Source organism: Eretmochelys imbricata, chromosome 17 (genome assembly GCF_965152235.1).
Source record: "Eretmochelys imbricata isolate rEreImb1 chromosome 17, rEreImb1.hap1, whole genome shotgun sequence".
Lineage (NCBI taxonomy): Eukaryota > Metazoa > Chordata > Testudines > Cheloniidae > Eretmochelys > Eretmochelys imbricata.
The window spans coordinates 5,041,232-5,065,665 of NC_135588.1; the positions used below are offsets into that span (position 1 = coordinate 5,041,232).

The 24,434-nt window shown below is 40.3% G+C and overlaps 2 protein-coding genes across 6 annotated transcripts in view; both read right to left on the reverse strand.

Moving 5' to 3' along the window:
* Positions 1-3,074, reverse strand: part of TRIM37 (tripartite motif containing 37) — a 49,556-nt gene extending 46,482 nt beyond the window's left edge. For all 3 annotated transcript variants that reach the window (XM_077836342.1, XM_077836339.1, XM_077836341.1), the window contains exons 1-3: positions 2,957-3,074; positions 2,756-2,853; positions 45-146 (exon numbers count right to left, since the gene is read on the reverse strand). In XM_077836342.1, the coding sequence (XP_077692468.1) occupies positions 45-146; positions 2,756-2,853; positions 2,957-2,963 (207 nt within the window). In that variant the 5' untranslated portion in view covers positions 2,964-3,074. The remainder of the gene's footprint in view (positions 1-44; positions 147-2,755; positions 2,854-2,956) is intronic.
* Positions 3,075-5,830: 2,756 nt separating this feature from the next.
* The window catches only part of SKA2 (spindle and kinetochore associated complex subunit 2), a 30,755-nt gene continuing 12,151 nt past the window's right edge, over positions 5,831-24,434 (reverse strand). The window contains exons 2-8 of one of the 3 annotated variants that reach the window (XM_077836414.1): positions 22,591-22,680; positions 21,546-21,722; positions 19,932-20,018; positions 18,160-18,199; positions 15,769-15,901; positions 14,287-14,991; positions 5,831-6,962 (exon numbers count right to left, since the gene is read on the reverse strand). In XM_077836414.1, the coding sequence (XP_077692540.1) occupies positions 14,865-14,991; positions 15,769-15,901; positions 18,160-18,199; positions 19,932-20,018; positions 21,546-21,722; positions 22,591-22,680 (654 nt within the window). In that variant the 3' untranslated portion in view covers positions 5,831-6,962; positions 14,287-14,864. Of the gene's footprint in view, positions 6,963-12,565; positions 14,992-15,768; positions 15,902-18,159; positions 18,200-19,931; positions 20,019-21,545; positions 21,723-22,590; positions 22,681-24,434 lie in introns of those variants that run through there. The other 2 variants (XM_077836416.1, XM_077836415.1) reach the window with 2 other exon arrangements.

The window sequence follows — 24,434 nt, forward strand, 5'->3', positions numbered from 1 at the left end:
AATCTATACATACACAGAAATTAGAAAATAAAATGTGAACTTACCCGAATGCAACTGAAACAACATAGCTTGGAGCAATGTGGACAAAGACGTGCATCACGCAACTTTTCCATACAAATAAAACATCGGAACACCTCAGCAATGCTCTGAAAAAAGTTTAGATTCACACCAGTGTTAAGATATATACTTGAAGCTGGTCAGATGTTCAGCAGTCAAACCATCAGATTTAAAAACAATGAGTCCTACTCTGCAAGGCTACGGATGACATGTTGAACTTGAATCACGATGGTGGTCCCAAGACAAACAACCATGGATCACACTTTCCCCATTTTCTCTTTTTCCATGAACATGCTGTTAGTTCACTTTGTTTTATCACTATTTGTTTCTATCTGTATATGTCTGTAGCCAAAAGACACTATTCCCACTTGTATGTGTATGACACTGAATGAACAAGCACTCTACACATACAGAATCAGATTCTTAAGCCAGGAGGGCCGATGTGATCATTTAGTCTGACCTCCTGTTAACAAAGGCCATAGAACTTCTCCACAATAATTCCTATTTCAACTAGAGCATATTTTTAGAAAAACATCCAATTACCCTAATTAATTACCCTCACTGTTAAAAATGTACACCTTATTTCCAGTCTGAAGTTGCCTAACTACTTACTGTCATTGGATCTTGTTATAATAGCCTGCTTGACCAAAGAGCACATCATCAAATATTTGTTCCCCATGTAGGCACTTATAGACTGATCTCACCCTTTAACCCTCTCTTTATTAAGTTAGAAAGCTCAAGCTCCTTAAGTTTATCACTGTAAGACATGTTTTCCAATCCTTTAATCATACACACTGAACCATCTCCAATATATCAAAATTCAACTGAATATGAATTGCCAAAATGTGATGTGACTGCAAAAAAGGCACATATGTTTCTGGGGTGTATTAACAGGAGTGTCGTATGTAAGACATGAGAGGTAACTGTCCCGCTCTACTCAGCACTGCTGAGGCCCCAGCTGGAGTACTGTGTCCAATTCTGGGCACCACAATTTAGAAAAAGAGGTGGACGAATTGGAAAGAATCCAAAGGACCGCTCAAAAATCACTTATTCCAGAGTAACTATAGCTGAATAGTTAATTTGCTAGAGCTACGATGGTCAATTTCCCAGGGTACATAAGCCCTTATATCTCCTATCTAAACTAAACAGTCTCAATCTTCTCATTCTCTCCTTTCATAAACCTTTCCATACCTCAAACAACTTGTCTCCTATCTCTGAAATCCTACTGTTGCTATAATTTTTGAGAAAAGGTGACCATAACTGAATACAGTATTTCAGATGAGGGAAACTTTTATTTATTTAAACAAGTGGCATAACAACATTTTCTGTATTTTCTATACTGTTAAGGGGGAGGGATAGCTCAGTGGTTTGAGCACTGGCCTACTAAACCCAGGGTTGAGAGTTCAATCCTTGAGGGGGCCATTTGGGGATCTGGGGCAAAAATTGGGGTTTGGTCCTGCTTTGAGCAGGGGGTTGGACTAGATGACCTCCTGAGGTCCCTTCCAACCCTATGATTCTATGATCTATGTACCATAATATTGTTTGTTTCCTATCACTGCACATGGAGCTGATGTTTTTTCACAAAAACCATCCACAATGGTGTTTGGATCTTTTTCTTGTGTGGTTACAACTAATATAGCAGCGGAGTGTATGATGGGTTCCAATTACTCCTTCCAATGCGCATTTTACCTTTCACATATCAAAACTAAAATTAATCAGCCTCTCATGCTCTCCATTCCTCATGCTCATGTCATGCTCTCCATTCCTGGCTTTGTTATGTGTCTCTGAAGTTCTTCAGAAACATCTCTAACCTAGACTAACCTAAATAATTTTGTGTCCCCTGCATTTTTTGTCTCTTTCACTGCTCACTCCCTTTTCCGGATCATTAACGCATATGTTAAACAACAGTCTCAGTGCAGAACCTTGGGGCACCCAGCCAATAACTTGTGACATGTTGAAAAACACCCACTTTATACCTATACTTTGTTTTCTGCCTCTTGGGCAATATCTAATTTACAGCACTGTTTGACCTCTTGCCCCACAACTACTCATGATACATCTACATTACAAGCACGATGGTGACACAGCTGCAGTTACGCCGTGCTTCAGCAGCAGAAGAGGTTTTTTCTGTTGCTGTAGCAAACACATCTGCTCAAGAGACTGTAGCTAGGTCAATGAAGGAATTCTTCCGTCGAGCTAGCGGTGTTGACACCACAGCTTAGATCAGCCTCACTTCGCCTGGAAGGGGTGCGAAAAGAGAGGACAACCTCCCCCCCCCGAGCCCCACAGCTAGGTCAACTTGAGTTTTTGGTAGAGACCAAGTCCTAGTTTCCTTATTCCCTCGCGAGCGGCTCTGCCGGAGGCTTTCTGAAAGCCCAAACACCACCCACCTGTCCTCCCTTTCCCAAGACAGAGGCACAGGCCATCCGAGCGGGTGGGCCAGGCCCAACTTCCCTGGGCAGCCGGCCCAAGCGGCCAGCACCGTTTCAACCAGCGAGCCTGGCAGCAGAGCGACGCTCACCTCGACCTGCCACAACCGGGGCCCCGACGGCCACAAGGAGCCGGGGCGAACCCAGGGCTGGAACCCAGGCGTCCTGGCACCCCCAGCTCCAGCGCAGGCGGCCTCCCGCCAGTGCCCGGCAGGGAGGGGAGCCGGGCCCGCCCCGCCCCAGCAGGTGGAGGCTGCCCACCCCCTCACCTCCACGCTCTGCTCGTCCATGGCCTCGGCTCTCCCGGCGCCCGCCCGCAGCGGGGAGGTTCCCCAGCGCCCCGGGGAGCAGGTCCCGGCCGCAGCCCCTGCGGGAGAGAAAGGGGAGGAAAGAGCATAAGGAGCCGCCGGGGGAGAGGCTGCTCCTCACCGGCCCGGCTCCCTCCGCAGCGCCCCGGCCCCGCTAGCTACCGGCCATGTTCGCCCCGGGGGGTCAGGGGCGCCGGCGGCTCCTCCCTCAGCGCGGCCTCCCGCCGGCCCGCCCTGCGGCTGAGGGAGCCGGGCCGACCCCTCCCTCACGTGATCCTCCCAGCCCCAGTGCGCAGGCGCCGCCGTGTCCCCGCCTGCCGCTGCTGCAGGGGCCTGCACGCTGCCTTCGGGCGGAGCATCCGCAGAGGGTGCAGTCTCCGCCCCCCCCACCTGCAGCATCCGCAGAGCGCACAGACTCCCCCCCCCCACTGCTGCTGCAGCAGCAGCATCTGCAGAGCGTGCAGCCTCCCACCACCTGCTGAGGATGCAGCGCCAGTAGAGGATACGGGTTTCCCTCCCTCTCCCCGCCCGTTCTTCTCCCGCTGCTGCAGGTTGCAGCATCAGCAAAGGGTCTAGCCCGTGCTTAATGTTTGCCAGGGCGCGGTAGTTCATAGCCCCACACCTCTGGGCTTGCCGCATGGCTTATTATTGTAAAAGTTGCTTGACCCCGGCACCTCGTTCATTACAAATTAAGGACAGGCTGCAGGCCCCTGCCGTTCTCCCACGGCTGCAGGTTGCAGCATCCGCAGGGAGCGCAACCCCCTTCTCCCCACACTGCTGCAGCATGAGGTAGGAGGCTGTAACCGTGTCCCACTTTTGCAGGCTGGTAAATAAGCTTTAACTCTTCCCCCCTTATTCCGCAGGCAGCGGCGTCGGCAACATGCACCATCTTCAGCCCCAGCCTCCAATCTCACTGGAGCCAGGAAGAGGACACGGTCCTAGTTCGCAAGCGGTAGCACGAGCCCTGGGGTGGCTGCCTCCCATTTAGTCCATGCACAAAGGGATTTTAAAAATGTGTCTCAGAAAGGCTGGAGGGCCTCGCTACAGCACCCATCAGGAAAAGAAAAATATAAAAACCAAAGTAAAATTAGAGAGATCTCCCTGCAAGTCTTTACTGGAGATTAATAGGTCAGCATCACTAGGCAGGATGACATGGCCTCCATCATGTCTACTGGCCCCTGCATTGTGCTATAGAAAAATAGAAACTGAAATGGAAAACAACATGCTTGTACTTATACAGCAGGTTTCATCTTCAAAGCACCGTGCTACCCGTAGGAAAGACTTGGCTTCTTTTTTCAAACCTCCTTCCCTCTATTGACCCCTGCAAGATTGTTTGTTCCCTACAGTATTTGCAAATGCTCTATCCATTCCTGATTTTCAAAATGGCAACTGCAAGGGTTTCCTTAAGTACACTATTTTACAGCCAGCACGATCTCACACTCCTGTAAGAGTGTCTTCCACATTAGCCAGAAGTGACTAGATAGGGATACTGAGTTTCAAACCTACAGTGTGAGAGTTGATGGTGTTACAGACTGGGCATCTTCTTACATTCTTTGAAAGCATCAGGGGTGAGAGCAGAGGCTCCTTTGCCACATTTAAAATTTGTCAGTAAAATAAGTTTGAAGTGTAGTTTGTGAAAAGCAGGTGCTTCCTTTGAACATTTTACTGTTATTTAATGTAAGCTGATTTTTTTTTTTTTTGTTTAAAGGGCTACCATAATAATCAGTAGGGTAGAAATAACATGCTACAAATTTCTCACTATTCTAGGTCTATGATAAAAGTAAAACATTTTAAAAACACATCAGGCCCTGTAAATGTATTAAACATTTATATTACTGTAGCCCTTAAATGCCCTAACTGGAATTCCCTCCCACCCCCAACAGTATGCACACAGATTAAAGGGCACAATTTTTAGAGGTATTGAGCACAAGCTACTCCCATTGATTTCTAATAGAGTTAAGGGTGCTCAGATCCTCTGAAAAATCCAGCCCATGACATCATCTCTGCTCCAACTAGCTTAAAGTGTCAATATTGTCAACTCTTACAATAGTGGTGGTTTTTGTAAAATCCCCAAATCTTGCAATCATGTGATTAAAAAAACAAAAACATGTGATTGTTACCTAGTTTCTAAGGCTCAGGATTGCAAAGAAAAGCTTTAAAAGCTAATAACCCACAGAAGGTAAATAAAAAGAACTCAGTATTATTTATTGAAATCATGATAGGTATGCCAATTTCATGTTTTTGGCGGCTCTGAAAATGATTTTTTTTAAATGCCTCTCGTTGCCATTATCACCCCTCTCACCTACCTGCCACATAGACAGCTCAGTGTTCTATTGCCCTGCTACAGTTGATGACATCACTAACTCCTAAACAAGTTTAAATACAGTTCCCTGTAGCTGTTGCAAATCCACACACATTTCTGAACATCTGTTTCTTCAAACTAGGGATTTGAGCTTAGTTTTAGACCTTTACTACCTGTACTATGTGCCAGCAATCCTACTGAGTTTTTGTTATTGTTAGGCCTTAGTCCTTCTAGTGCTATGAATCCTAAACTCTGTTGTCTTAAACTTTGGATTTCAGCAACAGTTGAAACCAAATCCCTACTAAACACAGTTTAGCTGCAAGGACAGAGACAGACTTTCAGAATTTAACCAATTTCTAAAGTGGCCCTGCAGATGGTTTATCTTTGGCTACATTTGCCTTTAAATCACATTCAGCACCTTTTCAGATACAGTGTTGCCCACCCCCAAATCACTCATGTCACTTCATCCAAGTGGCAGAAGCAATTTAATCTTTACTATTCCAGAAAAAAGGGAAGAGCAAAGCAGCCTGACTCTAGAACAGAAAAGTGACTGACAGTTTTGATCTAACCAAGCATAATCTTTTATCAGTTTGTGAAGTGAGTTCAACTCAAATTAAAAAAAAAAAAAGTGTGGAGTATTCTAATTGTTTGATTTCTGCCTGTAATCTAAACTAGGAAGGTTTATAAAAAGATAGCATAGCAACCACCAGACCGCTATGCCACGATAGCTTGAATCAGAAACCAAGTGATTGTTTTATTGAACAGTTTAACCATGTGGTTTGACTGTAATACAAAAAAACTGCGTAGGTTAAAGGGAAATTTAGGAGTTGTGAAGAGAAAAGCTTCCCCGCTGAGCAAACAGTTCATGTTCTGGTATTCTCTAAAAAAGTCATTTAATGCATCAGTAGCTTCCCCTTCTGATGTTTATAGTTGTCCCTCAGGAGGTTTGTTATGGTTGTCCAGGCGACATAATTAAAAAGTCAACTTGAAGCAGACTAGAATTTGGTACAAGATTATTTTTTTCTTTTTATGTTTTATGAAAAAGCACATTCAATTGTACATTATGCTATGGGGACAACGATAAATTTGAAATAATTAGAATAAGGACATTTACTTTGAAATTCACAAGAGTTGCTCTGATATCTACACATTGTTTCTTATGTTAATTATTTCAGAGTGCAATAAATATTTATGGACTAACTGTAGTATACAATAACTAATATTTTATATAATACTATGTAAAATCTGCAGTACCTGTACTGTGTACCACTTAGTTTTCTGGATAGAGTTTAAGGAGCAAGTCCATAGACAGTCTTTTTAATTGCTTTCCAAGACACCTAGAGTACAGGAGAGGTTTTTTTATTTTGTATTTTTTCAGTGCATATACTGAAATAAAATAACTGATCACTACCACCCAGTGAAACTGGCCATTGAAATTACTAAAATGATTGCAAGCTTGTGAAACAGCAAAATTTCCTATAATTTTAAAATACTTTTTTCATTTATCACTATTTGAACTCCTAGTATGTTCATGCATTTCCCTTAAAAAAAAATAAAAAAAATAAAAAGGGACCATATATGAAAACAGAACATATTGCAATGGAGAGAGTGTGTGAACATATCTAAAGAAACTATTATCTTAAAAAATCAAATCCTACTGAAAGTTTTTGTACATACTATTCCAGGATGTGTTTTACCTTATTACAGAAGAGTCATGTGGCAGTAGTCACTCCATCTCAGCTGATGCTTTTGTCTTAGTCTGTTTGTAATCTGGTTGTCCAGAGATACATGTGGCTGCCAGCAACAAAACTTTACTCAGCGTTTTATGCGCCTCTCAATACATCAGGTTTGTGAACTACACGAACACTAAAAAAATGTTACAGCTCGCTATTTATTCACAGTGCAAACTAAGATAAAACAGCTCCCCTCTGCCAGTTCAGTATGAAGACAAACATTTCATAGACCGTAATGTACAGTAACTTTACTGGAAACTATTCATTTATATTTAATTTGTACTTAAATTATGTCAATCCACATTCCTTACAAAAAATTCACAAGGAAATGTTAAGAAAATGAAAGTCGAAATCATTCCACTTTCTGCAATATCAGTTCACAAGCTCAAAGGAAGCACATACTCTAGCATTTTTCAAATACTTAATTCAATAGTTCTTGTCATAAATATAAAGGGAAGGGTAAACCCATTTGAAATCCCTCCTGGCCAGGGGAAAGCTCCTCTCACCTGTAAAGGGTTAAGAAGCTAAAGGTAACCTCACTGGCACCTGACCAAAATGACCAATGAGGAGACAAGATACTTTCAAAAGCTGGGAGGAGGGAGAGAAACAAAGGGTCTGTGTGTCTGTCTATATTCTCAAAAAGAAAAGGAGTACTTGTGGTACCTTAGAGACTAACCAATTTATTTGAGCATCAGCTTTCGTGAGCTACAGCTCACTTCATCGGATGCATAGTGTGGAAACTGCAGAAGACATTATATATGCAGAGACCATGAAACAATACCTCCTCCCACCCCACTCTCCTGCTGGTAATAGCTTATCTAAAGTGATAATCAAGTTGGGCCATTTCCAGCACAAATCCAGGTTTTCTCACCCCCCCACCCCCACACACAAACTCACTCTCCTGCTGGGGTGGGGGGGTGAGAAAACCTGGATTTGTGCTGGAAATGGCCCACCTTGATTATCATGCACATTGTAGGGAGAGTGGTCACTTTGGATGAGCTATTACCAGCAGGAGAGTGAGTTTGTGTGTGTATGGGGGTGGGGGGGTGAGATAACCTGGATTTGTGCTGGAAATGGCCCACCTTGATTATCATACACATTGTGAGGAGAGTGGTCACTTTGGATAAGCTATTACCAGCAGGAGAGTGAGTTTGTGTATGTGGTTTTTGGAGGGGGGTGAGAAAACCTGGATTTGTGCTGGAAATGGCCCACCTTGATTATCATACACATTTTAAAGAGAGTGGTCACTTTGGATGGGCTATTACCAGCAGGAGAGTGAGTTGGGGGGGGGGCGCGGAGGGTGAGAAAACCTGGATTTGTGCTGGAAATGGCCCAACTTGATGATCACTTTAGATAAGCTATTACCAGCAGGAGAGTGGGGTGGGAGGAGGTATTGTTTCATGGTCTCTGTGTATATAATGTCTTCTGCAGTTTCCACAGTATGCATCCGATGAAGTGAGCTGTATTTTGCGAATACAGACTAACACGGCTGTTACTCTGAAACCTGTCTATATTCTGGTTTCAGAGTAACAGCCATGTTAGTCTGTATTCGCAAAAAGAAAAGGAGTACTTGTGGTACTTTAGAGACTAACCAATTTGTTCTATATTCTGTCTTTATTTATATTTTATTTATTTATATTTATATTCTATATTCTGTCTTTGCCGGGGATAGACCAGGAATGGAGTCTTAGAACTTTTAGTAAGTAATCTAGCTAGGTACGTGTTAGATTATGATTTCTTTAAATGGCTGAGAAAAGAACTGTGCTGAATAGAATAACTATTTCTGTCTGTGTATCTTTTTTGTAACTTAAGGTTTTGCCTAGAGGGGTTCTCTATGTTTTGAATCTAATTACCCTGTAAGGTATCTACCATCCTGATTTTACAGGGGGGATTTCTTTATTTCTATTTACTTCTATTTTTATTAAAAGTCTTCTTGTAAGAAAACTGAATGCTTTTTCATTGTTCTCAGATCCACAGGGGTTTGGGTCTGTGGTCACCTATGCAAATTGGTGATGCTTTTTATCCAACATTTCCCAGGAAAGGGGGGGTGCAAGTGTTGGGAGGATTGTTCATTGTTCTTAAGATCCAAGGGTCTGGGTCTGTAGTCACCTAGGCAAATTGGTGAGGCTTTTTACCAAACCTTGTCCAGGAAGTGGGGTGCAAGGTTTTGGAAGTATTTTGGGGGGAAAGACGTGTCCAAACAGCTCTTCCCCAGTAACCAGTATTAGTTTGGTGGTGGTAGCAGCCAATCCAAGGACAAAGGGTAGAATATTTTGTACCTTGGGGAAGTTTTGACCTAAGCTGGTAAAGATAAGCTTAGGAGGTTTTTCATGCAGGTCCCCACATCTGTACCCTAGAGTTCAGAGTGGGGGAGGAACCTTGACAGTTCTTATTACACTCACTGATAAGTTATTCAGTGTCTTTATCTATAGAATACTCAAAACAAAGGTGAATTCCACAGTTGTCTTTGGAGAGCTTTCCCCAAGCAGACCTAACTAAGATACTGGCCACCTACTGTACATAAATTGTTATTACAGTAGAACCTCAGAGTTATGAAAACCAGAGAGTTATGAACTGACCAGTCAACCACACACCTTGTTTTGAGCCAGAAGTACAAAATCAGAGAGCAGCAGAGACCAAAGAAAAAAAGCAAAAAGCAAATGCAATACAGTACTGTGTTAAATGTAAACTGCTAAACAATAAAGGAAAAGTAGAATTTTTCTTTTGCACAGTAAAGTTTCAAAGCTGTATTAAGTCAATGTTCAGTTGTAAACTTTTGAAAGAACCACAACATTTTGTTCAGTTATGAATATTTCAGAGTTACGAACAACCTTTATTCATGGGGGTTCGTTACTCTGAGGTTCTACTGTAGTTTTAAACTGCACTGCATTTTTGCAAGATGGCTAAAAATACATTGGTGAACAATGTTCTGACAAAACAGACTAGCATTCCTCAGGAAGCTTTTTTTTAAAAAACAAAATCTACAAATTATGAACACTTGGTGTTCAAGTAATCCACTACATCTATTTAAAAACATTAAAATAAGTCTGAAGTTAAGACAGTAAAACTTGCCACAAGGACTTAGAGATGTAAATGCTCTAAATGCTTCTAGAAATTATGCCTTGGTCCTGTGACTTTGATATACCAAACAAAATATGCCAAGAATTAATCATCTTTTAATAGTGACTATGGGGCCAATGCAACTTCCATTAATGTCAACTGAAAGATTCCCATTCACTTAACTGGGAGTTACTTATAGTCCTATGTCAAAGAGGAAACAAAGGGCCCAATCTTGCAAGCCCTCCACATGCAGAACTCACTGAAATCAATGGGAGGTCTGTACAGGAAGGATTTGTGGGACTGGGTCCAGAGCAAGGATGTGGAGAAAAAAGCAAACAGAAGCATTAAAATAGTTTACAAAACGACCAATACAAACATGAAAAAGTACAAATATGAGGGTAAAAGGTTTGATGGAAATTAATTACAATAAAGATATGTACCAAGGACTGCAGTTCCAAGGTTGCCTTGGCCAGACAGAACAGTCCAGATATATATAGGCAAAAATACCACACAAAGCAGCACATCTATCATCTTCCAATAGTATTGTTGTAATTTGTTTTCTATAACATCATAGAATACGGATGTGGTATTATAATTTGGTCAGTGTTCAATCTCATTTCTTATTACTACATAAAACACTAGCCAGATAGTAAAAAGAAAAGGAGTACTTGTGGCACCTTAGAGACTAACCAATTTATTTGAGCATGAGCTTTCGTGAGCTACAGCTCACTTCATCAGATACATACCGTGGAAACTGCAGCAGACTTTATATATACACAGAGAATATGAAACAATACCTCCTCCCACCCCACTGTCCTGCTGGTAATAGCTTATCTAAAGTAATCGTCAGGTTAGGCCATTTCCAGCACAAATCCAGGTTTTCTCACCCTCCACCCCCCCACACAAATTCACTCTCCTGCTGGTGATAGCCCATCCAAGGTGACAACTCTTTACACAATGTGCATGATAATGAAGTTAGGCCATTTCCTGCACAAATCCAGGTTCTCTCACTCCCTCACCCCCCTCCAAAAACCCACCCCCATACACACACAGACTCACTCTCCTGCTGGTAATAGCTCGTCCAAACTGACCACTCTCCAAGTTTAAATCCAAGTTAAACCAGAACATCTGGGAGGGGGGGGAGGAAAAAACAAGAGGAAATAGGCTACCTTGCATAATGACTTAGCCACTCCCAGTCTCTATTTAAGCCTAAATTAATAGTATCCAATTTGCAAATGAATTCCAATTCAGCAGTTTCTCGCTGGAGTCTGGATTTGAAGTTTTTTTGTTTTAAGATAGCGACCTTCATGTCTGTGATTGCGTGACCAGAGAGATTGAAGTGTTCTCCGACTGGTTTATGAATGTTATAATTCTTGACATCTGATTTGTGTCCATTTATTCTTTTACGTAGAGACTGTCCAGTTTGACCAATGTACATGGCAGAGGGGCATTGCTGGCACATGATGGCATAAATCACATTGGTGGATGTGCAGGTGAACGAGCCTCTGATAGTGTGGCTGATGTTATTAGGCCCTGTGATGGTGTCCCCTGAATAGATATGTGGGCACAATTGGCAACGGGCTTTGTTGCAAGGATAAGTTCCTGGGTTAGTGGTTCTGTTGTGTGGTATGTGGTTGTTGGTGAGTATTTGCTTCAGGTTGCGGGGCTGTCTGTAGGCAAGGACTGGCCTGTCTCCCAAGATTTGTGAGAGTGTTGGGTCATCCTTTAGGATAGGTTGTAGATCCTTAATAATGCGTTGGAGGGGTTTTAGTTGGGGGCTGAAGGTGACGGCTAGTGGCGTTCTGTTATTTTCTTTGTTAGGCCTGTCCTGTAGTAGGTAACTTCTGGGAACTCTTCTGGCTCTATCAATCTGTTTCTTTACTTTCGCAGGTGGGTATTGTAGTTGTAAGAAAGCTTGACAGAGATCTTGTAGGTGTTTGTCTCTGTCTGAGGGGTTGGAGCAAATGCGGTTGTATCGCAGAGCTTGGCTGTAGACGATGGATTGTGTGGTGTGGTCAGGGTGAAAGCTGGAGGCATGCAGGTAGGAATAGCGGTCAGTAGGTTTCCGGTATAGGGTGGTGTTTATGTGAACATTGTTTATTAGCACTGTAGTGTCCAGGAAGTGGATCTCTTGTGTGGACTGGACCAGGCTGAGGTTGATGGTGGGATGGAAATTGTTGAAATCATGGTGGAATTCCTCAAGGGCTTCTTTTCCATGGGTCCAGATGATGAAGATGTCATCAATATAGCGCAAGTAGAGTAGGGGCTTTAGGGGACGAGAGCTGAGGAAGCGTTGTTCTAAATCAGCCATAAAAATGTTGGCATACTGTGGGGCCATGCGGGTACCCATAGCAGTGCCGCTGATCTGAAGGTATACATTGTCCCCAAATGTGAAATAGTTATGGGTAAGGACAAAGTCACAAAGTTCAGCCACCAGGTTAGCCGTGACATTATCGGGGATAGTGTTCCTGACGGCTTGTAGTCCATCTTTGTGTGGAATGTTGGTGTAGAGGGCTTCTACATCCATAGTGGCCAGGATGGTGTTATCAGGAAGATCACCGATGGATTGAAGTTTCCTCAGGAAGTCAGTGGTGTCTCGAAGGTAGCTGGGAGTGCTGGTAGCGTAGGGCCTGAGGAGGGAGTCTACATAGCCAGACAATCCTGCTGTCAGGGTGCCAATGCCTGAGATGATGGGGCGTCCAGGATTTCCAGGTTTATGGATCTTGGGTAGTAGATAGAATATCCCAGGTCGGGGTTCCAGGGGTGTGTCTGTGCGGATTTGATCTTGTGCTTTTTCAGGAAGTTTCTTGAGCATATGCTGTAGTTGCTTTTGGTAACTCTCAGTGGGATCATAGGGTAATGGCTTGTAGAAACTCGTGTTGGAGAGCTGCCGAGCAGCCTCTTGTTCATATTCCGTCCTATTCATGATGACAACAGCGCCTCCTTTGTCAGCCTTTTTGATTATGATGTCAGAGTTGTTTCTGAGGCCAGATAGTGTGCTGAGTAGACTATTCTTTGCTTGGTGTTGAAGTAGCAGCCTTATTTTGAGTGGCGCTTATGGGAACAAATTTTAGATATTTTCACATGCACAAACACCAAACAAACCCACACAACCCACCATCTATTTGTTCAGTGCAAAAAAATATGCAATATTCCAAACGAGTTGTGGATTTGGCATTTCAGCTCTTATATCATACCAGGTATCTGAAAAGGGTAAAACAATTCCTTGGGCAGTGTATTTTTGCAACAGATTCTGAAGTTGTGGAACTCTGGACAGTTGCTTTTACTGCAGCAGGAAGTGGTCCCTAGAGAATTTAATGGGCTCTGGATTTACTAAAACTGTCCTCAGTCCTCTGTTTAAAAATAAAACCTTAAGGAAAAACAAAAAAATTACAGAATCTTGAGAAAGTCATGCTGCATTTCCTTGTCAATAGTTATGGAGCCAATAAGCCAATATCACCTGCAAAAGAGCAGCTAGAAGAGCTGGAATCAGTGGTTGATGTACAAGAGATGTAGTTTGCATGATTGACTTGATATTATGGAGAGCTGCATGAGGTGGGCTGCAACATGCCTAGCAGTACCATGGCAGGCTTTATCTAGTTTTATCATCTTATTCGTATGAATGCTAAACATTTCAAAAAGACATTCTGGAATGGTGACTAAGTCAGGCCATTGACTTATAAAATGGTTACGGAAATCAGTTATTGGGAGATTCAGAAGGTAAGCTGTGATAGATAGGAAATTTCCTGCAATACCTGTACACACTTTATTGAATTAAGTTTTAGTGATTTTAGGAGTTCATTGTATTACAAATGTTTATATATTATTGTGAAATTGTATGTAATGCTTCTAGGGAGGAGACCTGATTAATGTAAACCCTGGGAAATGCTATCAGCTTCAAAAGGGTGATTTGAAACAAAGTGAATTTATAAAAAGTTAAGTAGGTTTCCTTGAGAAACTTGTGGGGGAGTTGGAAAGAGAATGCAAATTCCCCACCTTTAGACCCAGCCTTTTGAAATTACACCTTGAGGAGAAACCCATTGTCTTACCGATTACCTATCCACTGTCTAAGATCGAAGAGCCAAGCAATATAAAGAAGAGACTCTCAGACTCATATGTGTGCTTGTTCTGAACTACCACAGTTATGAACTTGTAACTAGAGGAAAACCCCATGGGGTGGGGTTTGAAGGACTAATCATCCAACAGAGCCATTGCTCGAGTAGGAGTATGCTCTGGTAAGCTTATTAGTATGTGTGTAGGTTCTTTTATTGTTTTAAAAAGTTCTCTCTGATGCTCTTACCTTAAGAAAAAATGTGCTTGCTTAGAAAGAGCTGTGTGGTAACTTAACTATGGACAATCACACTGATTATAGTCTCTGAAAAGACGGCAAAGCAAACCTGCTTAGGCAGTCAGTCTTCTGGAGTAATTCATAGTGTAGGCAGGGAACTGTGCAACCTGGAAATATCCTGGTGAGGAGGAAGTGAGATGCGTGTCTCCGCCCAGGACAGGTAACAGCTGAGGAACCAGAAGCCTGAAAGTGCATGTCCTTGCTGGGCCACTGATGGACTACACGGCCAGCTGCCCTGAACTGTGACCTATAAAGTAGTAAAACTTTTATAGCCTTCTTGGCTTTTATATCACTTACTCAGGAATCCAAGTACAAGTAAAAATGTTTGGTTAGAAGCCATTAATCCCCATTCAGGAAAACAAGTACTGAAACATGATGGAGTTAAAAATGTGATTCTGTCCACTATGTCCTACAAATCTTAAAAGCAAAGTAGTTTACAAAACTTGATATATGCTTTTTAATTCACAATTGGGTATTACAAAGAGAATCCTAATACAGTCACATTAACAACACATTTTCACAATGTGTATCATTTTTATAAACAGAGAACTATTTGCCTACCAATACACCAGGAGCTGCACTCAAATTCCTTCTATCAAAATATGATTAGTTCATTTAGGCTTAAATTTACACAATTAACTTAGCATTTCCTTGTTTGTCAATTTCTACAATGGAAAGTTCTTTCAGGATTTGTAGCCGGGAATTGGTGGCTTTCATATTCATCTTGTTCATCTGTGCAACATTCAATGCTGCTCTGCAAGACAAGAGCAAACTATTCAACAAAGTATTCACTGAAATCTGAAAAGACAGAGCCCAAGTTCTTCTCATAAATAATTTCTCAAAAATTTTGTTCAACATCTTAAGCCAGGTCTACACTAGAAACTTTCCCTGATATAGCAATGTCAGTTAGAAGTATGTATGTATGTACGGAGTGGGGGTAGAAGGTTTGTAATAATTTTGTACGGGCAAAAGTCTTAATGTAGATAGTTATCCCAGTGTAAAAGTATTTTTATAGGTATAGCTTATTTAGCTTGTCAAACTGGAATAAGGCATACTGGCAAAAGCATTTTTAACCAATATAAGCTGCAACCACACTAAGAGGTTTTATTGGTATAGCTATACCTGCAAATCTCTTCTAGCATAGACATTTAAGTTTAATGTTGTAGACCTGGCCTAAGTTAAACAATTTATTTCTGTTGAACTTGCTGTTTAATGTTGCTAAAATATGAGTAAAGATAATTGATACTTTCATTTAACCTAACCCTACTCAAAAAAGGAGTATGGGGCGGGGGGGAAAAGGGGTTGATGCGTGTCATCTTGGGACATTTACCCTAACAGAAATCGACAACAGGAGCCTAGATCAATTTTTGAAACCAGTTAACTGCTTGCTGCAATATGATGACTCCAGATTTAGTTGCTGTTTGGTTTCAAAAAAGCCTACATTAAGTTATGATTTATTAGTCACACCAATGAACTATTAAAAATGAAAGGCTTGAAAAAACTAATAATCATATACTCTTTCAATGCTTACCTGTTCCCATTTAGAACAAAGTAGTTAAATAGTTCCCTGTAAAAGCTGTTCAGGTCCACTAATTTAACAGTACTTCTGATAATCTTTGGTACAGCCATCAACATCTCCTTAGTCACTGGTTTGAACTGTGGTTCTAGCAATTTTAAAATAAAAAATTACTCAAAAATATACACAGGTGAAGTTAGGGTTACTTTAATATTTAGAAGTGCTCATGTAATACTGCTTACATAGCATATCAAACTGGTGCAACACCTAATTTATATAAGTTTTGCTGAGCACTGACACTGGAAAACTGGAAGACTGGTGAAAGGCATATCTGCCCATGTACCAACTATAACAGTTACATGAATACTGTTCTGAACATATTGTTGGAAGCAGTCATCCCAGCTGAAAAGTGATATTTATTTACTGGCATGTTCATCATTATGCATATGCAATATCAAACATATAACAGGCGGCATCACTTTCCATTTGGTTTTAATCTCAGCAACACAATGCTTGCCAGCAGTAGCTTCAAAAGTATCAATTCTTGTTAACCACCCACCCCTCCAGTACATCACAATTTCTACGCAGTAATGTGCAGTTCTGACTATTACAGCTGTAGCATTCAGAGTGATGTGCTGAGCAAAACAGGTAATTTCTTTAATAAATCATGGAAGTGGGAGAATACAATTTTAAAAATACAAAATACAGATAAAATAAATAAATAAATCAGTGAACATATCTTTCTAGCCTGGCAAGTTCCTCTAGGAACTTCAAAGGAGTCCTGAAGATTATAGTTTTCCCCACTTTAGATACTTCTGGTGGCCAGGCACCAAACAGCCTTCTCCCAGCCAAGCCAAAGTGTTTCTCTCAGAACCCTTAAAGGACACTTTTAGATGGTCTTCCCTCCCCTCGGCTTGTGTAACACTTCCAGACTGCTAAGGCTTTTACTGGCCTGGGGAGAACGTAGGTATGTATGGAAACCTAATATGGGTCTGTCAATTTGGTATATCAAGACTCTACCAATAGATCACTGGGAAAAACCCTGTTATAAAGATTCATGTCCGGACAAAGCAATGATTATTCCCATATTAAGACTAACACTGTCTTTTTAAACTATAAAGACAATTTCAGATTTAGGACCAGTTTCAGTCCTGGCATAACTCCCAATGAAATAAACAGGAGTTGTACCTGACATTGAAGTTGGCCCTCAGTTTCTCACATTTAAGTATATACTCTCCAGTGAATGTTAAAAACTAATTACTAATATCTGTGTTCATTTATTTTATAACTACAGTAAATTAACTGTTTACTTAAAGCACTAAGTTCTACAGACATCTCAGACCAAAAACTTCATGGCCTGATCCTGTTTCCCCCACAAGTGAATGGAAGTTTTGCCATCAGTGGTAGTAGGAGCCTTCATTTCTCAGCTAAAATTATTTGCAAGGCCTTACTTTCAGAAACTGAAGGAGATTTATCCAACCATTCCTTGGTAATGGTTATTATAATTAAGGATAGGAGTTTGTCATGGAGGTCATGGAAGTCAGAGATTCCATGACTTTCAGAGACCTCTGACATTTTCTGCTGCAGTTTCAGCCCTGGGATGGTGAGGCCAGAGCTGTCAGGGGCCCTGGAGCTTCAAGTTGCCACAGGTGGTGGGGACCCCAGAGCTGTCAGCTGCCAAAGTGGTGAGTATTGGAGCCCCCTTCGCAGCGGAGCTCAGGCTCTCATCCCTGCAGTGGGGCTTGGGCTTCAGTCATCCCCCATCAGTCCCCCTCCTCCACACCCATTATTTTTAGTAAAAAAAGTCAGGTCACAGGTTTCCATGAGTTTTTGTTTATTGGTTGCAACCTGTCCATGACTTTTACTAAAAATAACTGACAAAATCTTAACCTTAATTGTAATTGTAAGATATATTTGAAATATCAAGGTCAATATTTAGGATATCAATATGTATCTTAAGAGTATATTGACATTGTTAGTGTATTTCATTGTGGGCCTATATTATGAAATTTAAGGCTAGCATCCAAAAAACTCCAACTTTTTAAATATCTACACACACACAAAATAAAATATACATACACACACTTCATTGTGGGCATATTATATATCTATTAAAAAAGTTGATTTTTTTTATGCTAACCTTGAGTTTCACAATATATAGGTCCACAGCGAAATACACTAACAATGTCAATATACTCTTAAGATACATACTGATATCCTAAATATTGAACTTGGTGTGTTTGAATATCTTACAATTAAAGTTGTGGTTATCTACACACACACACACACCCTTCTACAGAGGGGCCTATATACACACTTTTAGCAACCAGAAAAAAAATAAATGTTAATGCTCAGAAAAGGAAGCTGATTTCTGCAAAGCAGTAGAAGGGGGTTGTCAGCACTTACCCCCATCTGGAATAGGAACTGTAGACACTGAACAAAGTGGCTAAAAATAAACAGAATGTCAAGTTTCATATATACTGTACTACAATTTTGAAGTAGTAGCTGTAGTTTTTAACATAGTTACCAATATAGATATATGGCTGATTGTTGGCAATTAATTGCCAAGGAATTGATATGGTAGAATTCCTAAGCATTAAGTGAATGCTTCCTGGTGAGTTCCCACACTAGCTACTAGTCAGCATGCAGAAATCCTAGTGCCGAACAGATAACATAGGTTTGGGAAGGGAGTGGGGGGAAATCAGCTGTCAAGGTCAGGCCAGCCAATTCTCCTATCTGGTAGTGGCTGAAAGCACTGCACACACAGCACAAGGAAGGGAAAGAGATGCTTAAGAGCTTTATAAAGCTGTTCTTGCAGGCCAACAGTTCTGATGGGCTCTAGAGGAAGCTGCATCCAGCTTTCCTCAGCCAGAAGAGAGGGTTAACAAAACACAGAGCCTTTAAGATGGGGTGATTTCTCTTCCTCTTTGAAAAACAACAAAAACATGCAATACCTATTTAGGGCCCAATCTTGATTCCCCTGACCTCAATTGGAGCAGGGGTAGGCCTAATTTTGTCTGGGGTATTTGAACACAAATTGTATCTTGACCACTCAAGATAAACAGGGGAAGGGAAAAGATGATGAGTTTTACTTAAACTGTAAACTCATTGCGTTAGGGATGGTCTTTGTTGCTTTTGTACATTGCCTAGCACAATGGGTCCTATTCCATGACTTGGGCTCCAAGGCACTAAAGTAATACAAATGATATTATTATCATTGTGATTTAATTAGGATTATAATTATGTTAATGATGAAATTAGCAAAAATAGAGTTGAAGCAGAAAGATACTGGAAGACTGTCAAACAGTGGTGATGAAAGGACAGAAAGTGAGGTGGCATTGATAGATAAGCAGTGGAAAAAGGAAAGAGACAGACAAGGTCAAGAAGATACATTAAAACAAATATGATTTAAATCTAGGTTTTATGTAACAAAGATCCTGACAAATCTTTGCTGATATTTGTTGTTTAATACCATGAAAAGTCTTTGTTATGATTGGTTTTATGGCAGAAATCCTGAGTTTCTGCCTAAAAGTGTTAGACTTCTTTAGTTTCATATTATATTGCAGCAGCATTGTAATGTGGTTAAGTTATTCTTAGCCAGTTTTCAATTTAATATTTAACAGGAAATTATAAATATTGAAAATCAGTCTAGGCATTTGACTGAAGTAATTATGCTCCTCACCCCCACCCCAAAGATTTAGTAGCTATTCTACTAATAGCTGAATGATCTGACAGAGCACTTGTGACAAGAAACTGATCAACCAGAACAGAATGCTCTTCTGAATTCAAGGTACTGTTCATGTTTGTTTTGCATGCTATATGTGATCTAAAGCGGCATGATTTACCCATCCTCTTGTACTTTAAAATATATGCTACCACATAAACACAAAGAGTCACTGTTTTCTTAGTAAATGGTAAGAGATTAAAGTTGCTTTTCCAAAACAAAATTTTCTTAAACAAAACCATTCCCTGGGGGAGAAGAGGGAGGGGGGCACAACAAAACAAAACATTTGTGCAATAAACTGGAAAAGTAAAAAGTGAAACTATTTCAGGGCACGCTCCTGAAAACTGCTAGTCAAGGGAGCAGTTCTAATTCACACAAATAGTCCCACTGACTTCACAGAGATTACTTGGGAGTAAGGGGCTTGCAGAATCAAGCCATATAAAGCCACAATTACCGCTTCCACTGGTGGATCTGTTCCTTTAACCGTTTTACATGCTAAGCGTTGTGCTGCAGTCTGTTCTTCTTCAGACAGAGGTGAAAGCTAGGGGGAAAAAGAAACTGCTATTTTCACCACTTACGGTGGGATTTTCAGAAGCACTCAGTTTGCTTAAACCTTTTCCCATTTAAAACTATGGTAAACTCCCATTAACTTCAGTGGGAGAAGAGTTAAGGCTGAGTGTTTCTGAAAATCCCACCATTAAACTCATGTTCAAACTCCAAATAAAAATCTACTCATAGTATTCTAATGTTAGAACTATAGATTAACATCTGAAAAATAAATGTTCCATTTAAAAAAAATTCTAATCCTGCTTTTTAAATTGTTTCATCAGTCTCCGCTATAGTAAGTATAGAGACGGCTACAAACAAATATACAAACTACTAGCTGAAAATTTGTTGCCTAATCCTACTTGGCACAAGTAAGTGGCTCAGGACTTTACCACTTCACCCCAGGACAGAAACCTATACAATTATTCTCAACATGCTACTTAGCAGCATAACATTGGCACAAATGGAGAGGAAAGGTCATTGTATTTTCTCTTCTGAGCCGTGAAGGAAACTGCCATTTTTTTAAATAATGAGAAAGCATAACTTTATTTATATTATATTATATAGAATATAAAAGTAGGAGTCACAATGTTTGGTTAGGGACACGGTCAGATTAAGTATAATATTTTGACAGAGGCAGTGCCATCCAGTCAGTGTACTGAACACAGGGCTGGGACCCAGGAATATTTTAGTTTAACATTCTGTTTGATGTTGGGCTGATCACTTAACTTCTCTAGGTCTAACCTTCCCTGTCTACAAAAGTAACTATAAGAGGTTTTTGAAGGATTAAGTAGTCAATGTTTGCACAACAGTTAGAAACACAAGGAAACTTTTTAAAAATATGATAATGCTTACATAAAGCTTTAAATTTTCTATCATCTGAGATTATTCAAAATTAAAATAATTTTAGAATGTTCACAATTTTATATTTACCTCCACTCACAGTGAAAATACATTGGTCATTTTGTTTTCTTTACAGTCAGTTTCACTTTCTACCTGGCAGCTTTCAAGATAATAGAGAACACTTCAAAGATCAGTTTAAAAATTGCGATTTAATTCAGTGTCTGAAACATCAATTTCCATCAAACTATTCAGAGACATGGAGTATGATTCACCATTGTGTTACTTCATCTTGAAATCAATGGAATTTCACCAGAATTATCTTGGATTACCACAATGGTGAATCAGACCTGAGTTCAACAATGGGCCCAGTCCCAGAAACCTTAATTAACATGAGTAGCCCCACTTTTAATGTGAGTAGCCCACTTCAATAGGGCTGCTCAAATGCAAAAGCGTTTTTAAGATTGAGTACAATATATTGAGCTGTTACTTCAGTAATGTGATCTCTCAACAGAAGATGTAAGAAGATTTTCCACCCAAAAAAGAAAATCTAACCCCTGTTCCAGTAACATTTTTGTACATACATGTTTAGTCTTGATTTCAAAGGAACTACTCCCATCCGTAAGGTTACATGTGTGCATTTACAGGACTGGGGCCCGTGTTAGTAAACCGAAAACATTACCTCAAGATCAGCATGTCGCTGTAGTGCCTGCACCATCTTCATAGTGTTTTCTAGAGTAGCATGAATACAGCTCATAGACTCTCTTTGCTCTATAGAAATTTCTTCCAGCTGCGTACATAACATTTTATAACGTGACTTCACCACTGAGAGTTCCTCTAGGAGAGTCACTGGATTTTCCTACATCAAGGTGAAAAGTACATTTAAACTATCAAGACATTAGAAAGATGATCAATTTGGCTACACAAGACTAAACAGATTAGATGTTCCCAAAGTATATGGCAACTAGAGCTGTTAAAAAGAGAATTGAAAGAGACACTTTATAGTGGAAGCGCTTAACTACAATCAGTAGCACATTACCCATAAAAGGACATCTTTCATGTTTTGGAAACCTCTTGCTCCATCTACCCATGCCACATGATAACTTTTCATAGGCAAACAAATAGTAATAAGCCACTAACTCTCTGGTTCCACAGAAGATACAATAGAATGAAGATACTGTGTTTTTGTGCTTTCTTAAATTTTCCTGAGTTAGAACGTGTAAGCCACCTCTTGTAAAAAAAAATAAATAAATAAAATAAAAAAATCAATATTCTTTTTCACTGCATCTGAACATGTGGGGTGGATGAGGGAAGATTTACAAAAAATACTATAAATAATGTATTATACCCCCCCTTACTCTTTTTCTTTCTCCCACAAGCCCTGAGTCTAGTCATCATTTGTTGGCTGATCTATTGCAAGTGTCATAGCAGAGGTGTGTCTTGAGGAGGGTGTTGAAGTTGACAGTGCCTGCTAACACTCCAGCTGATTTCTCAAAATACAAGTATGGAGCATTCCATTATACTAAGATGTGGCTATTTTGAAATAAATCTACATCAACTGTCTTGGTATGTTGCAAAAATAGAGTATAAAAACAAAAACATACAAAATGACCAGGAGTTTTTGATATATATCCAATCAAATGTGTTTTATGATTAGAGAATTACCCATTTACAGTGAATTTGTGCAAGATACAACAAAATTTACAAATTTAATCTGAAAATAGTACCTCTGCTGATGGATTATCAGGAAGGTTTTTCATTATTTCAAACTCCAATTTGTGTTGAATGTAATCCAGATCAGATTCTGCCTTCTGGAACTAAAACATTGAAGATCAATCACAACGTATTAAACAACAAAAATTCACACAAAAAGCATATCATTTAATCACTCTTTCCTGCACTAACAAAACAAAAACAAAAAAAACCCCAACCCCAGAAATAAAGATGTTTCAGTTTGAAAGACTGATGTACTATAAGCAAGGAGCTGTTCCCCCAGTTACTAATGTTTGTAGGTTATTCCAACCTTATATACCGAAGAGTAAACTTGCAAACTCTTGATAGTCAACGTAATTAAAGATAAGTAGCCTTAAAGCAATTAGCTAGATAAGAACTTGGCAGGCAATGAGAAGTAGTGGCCAAGAAGGTCCTTGAAGAAAAACTTACAGGAGCAGACAGCAGCATTTTCTTGCATTATCTGACAGTTGAGCTCACTGCTCTTCACAGCGCAAGTGTCACTGTATAATATGCAAGTCCCTGTTGCCAGTATGCAGTTTCGACAAAGGAAAATAGTAATCCAGAATTGGGAGGGTAAATTAAAAAACATTTATAACATTCTAGGACCTGTCATAAGGACACGCATTCATCTGTGGCAATATCTCTTTGGGTGCACTCTACTACATGTATAATACACCATATAGCATGCTGTACCATTCAGAACCGGGGTTCTCAAACTGGGGGTCGTGAGGTAACTACATGGGGGGGTCAGCCTCCAGCCCAAACCCCGCTTTGCCGCCAGCATGTATAATGGTGTTAAATATATTTTTTAAAAAAAGTGTTTTTAATTTATGGGGGGGGGGGGAAAATCACACTCAGAGGCTTGCTATGTGAAAGGGGTCACCAGTACAAAAAAGTCTGAGAATCACTGATTTAGAACTATAAGCAAGCTCAAAACAGGTGAACCCAAACAGGCACGAACATTTCGTTATTCATCTATATCTATCAATAATAAGTCTTCGGTTTTATTGTAATGCATGGAATTTAGAGCTAACTGAAAGGCTTCGCATTAAAAGAACTGAAAGCAGGGAAAGAACATCTCATAGTATTTGATCAACAAGAATACAGAGATCATCCTACTTATATCTTTCTGTTTACAAAGCCAGAGAACAGAATTTCCTTTCAGTTGCTCCTGATTAGGAAAATATGAAATCAGGAATGGTTAGATTTGTATTTAGTTTTGTTCAAAGTAGATTTTGAGAGTCCTGATTACAGCTGGTATAGGACGTTATTCCAACCTGTTTGAGGACTCTGGAATATATCAATCAATAAATAAACAAACAAACCAGAAGGTGGTTTGACAATCACCTTGTCTGGAAGAAACTGCACGTAAAACCCTTTGATAAAGAGGGCTACCATATTAATATAACCCTCTTGGCAGACGCAATGGCCAGTGGGAAAGATTTGAGATTAAGAAAATATGGCAGTTTTTCCACAACAGGTTTAAAACGTTCCTTTGTCAGAAATACCCCATTTAGGCTCCATTATATGACCTTAGATTTCTGAAAGGGGACTCCTGAGAAAATGCAAAGTAGATACAAGAGATATAAGGATTCAAAAGAAAATAGAAGGAACTGGGTGCACTGTACTTTATGCAGACCATTTGGGGTGAAATCCTGACACTACTGAACTCAAAGGGAGCTTTGCCATTAACTTCAGTGGGGCCAGGATAACACTCTTGGACTTTCATAAGAGCTGAGCCTGAATTTTCTGAAAGACTTCTTACTGAATAATTCTCATAACACACTTCTGAGATCAGTGGATGTGGGCTAATACCCAGAAGCAGTGACCAGAGTTC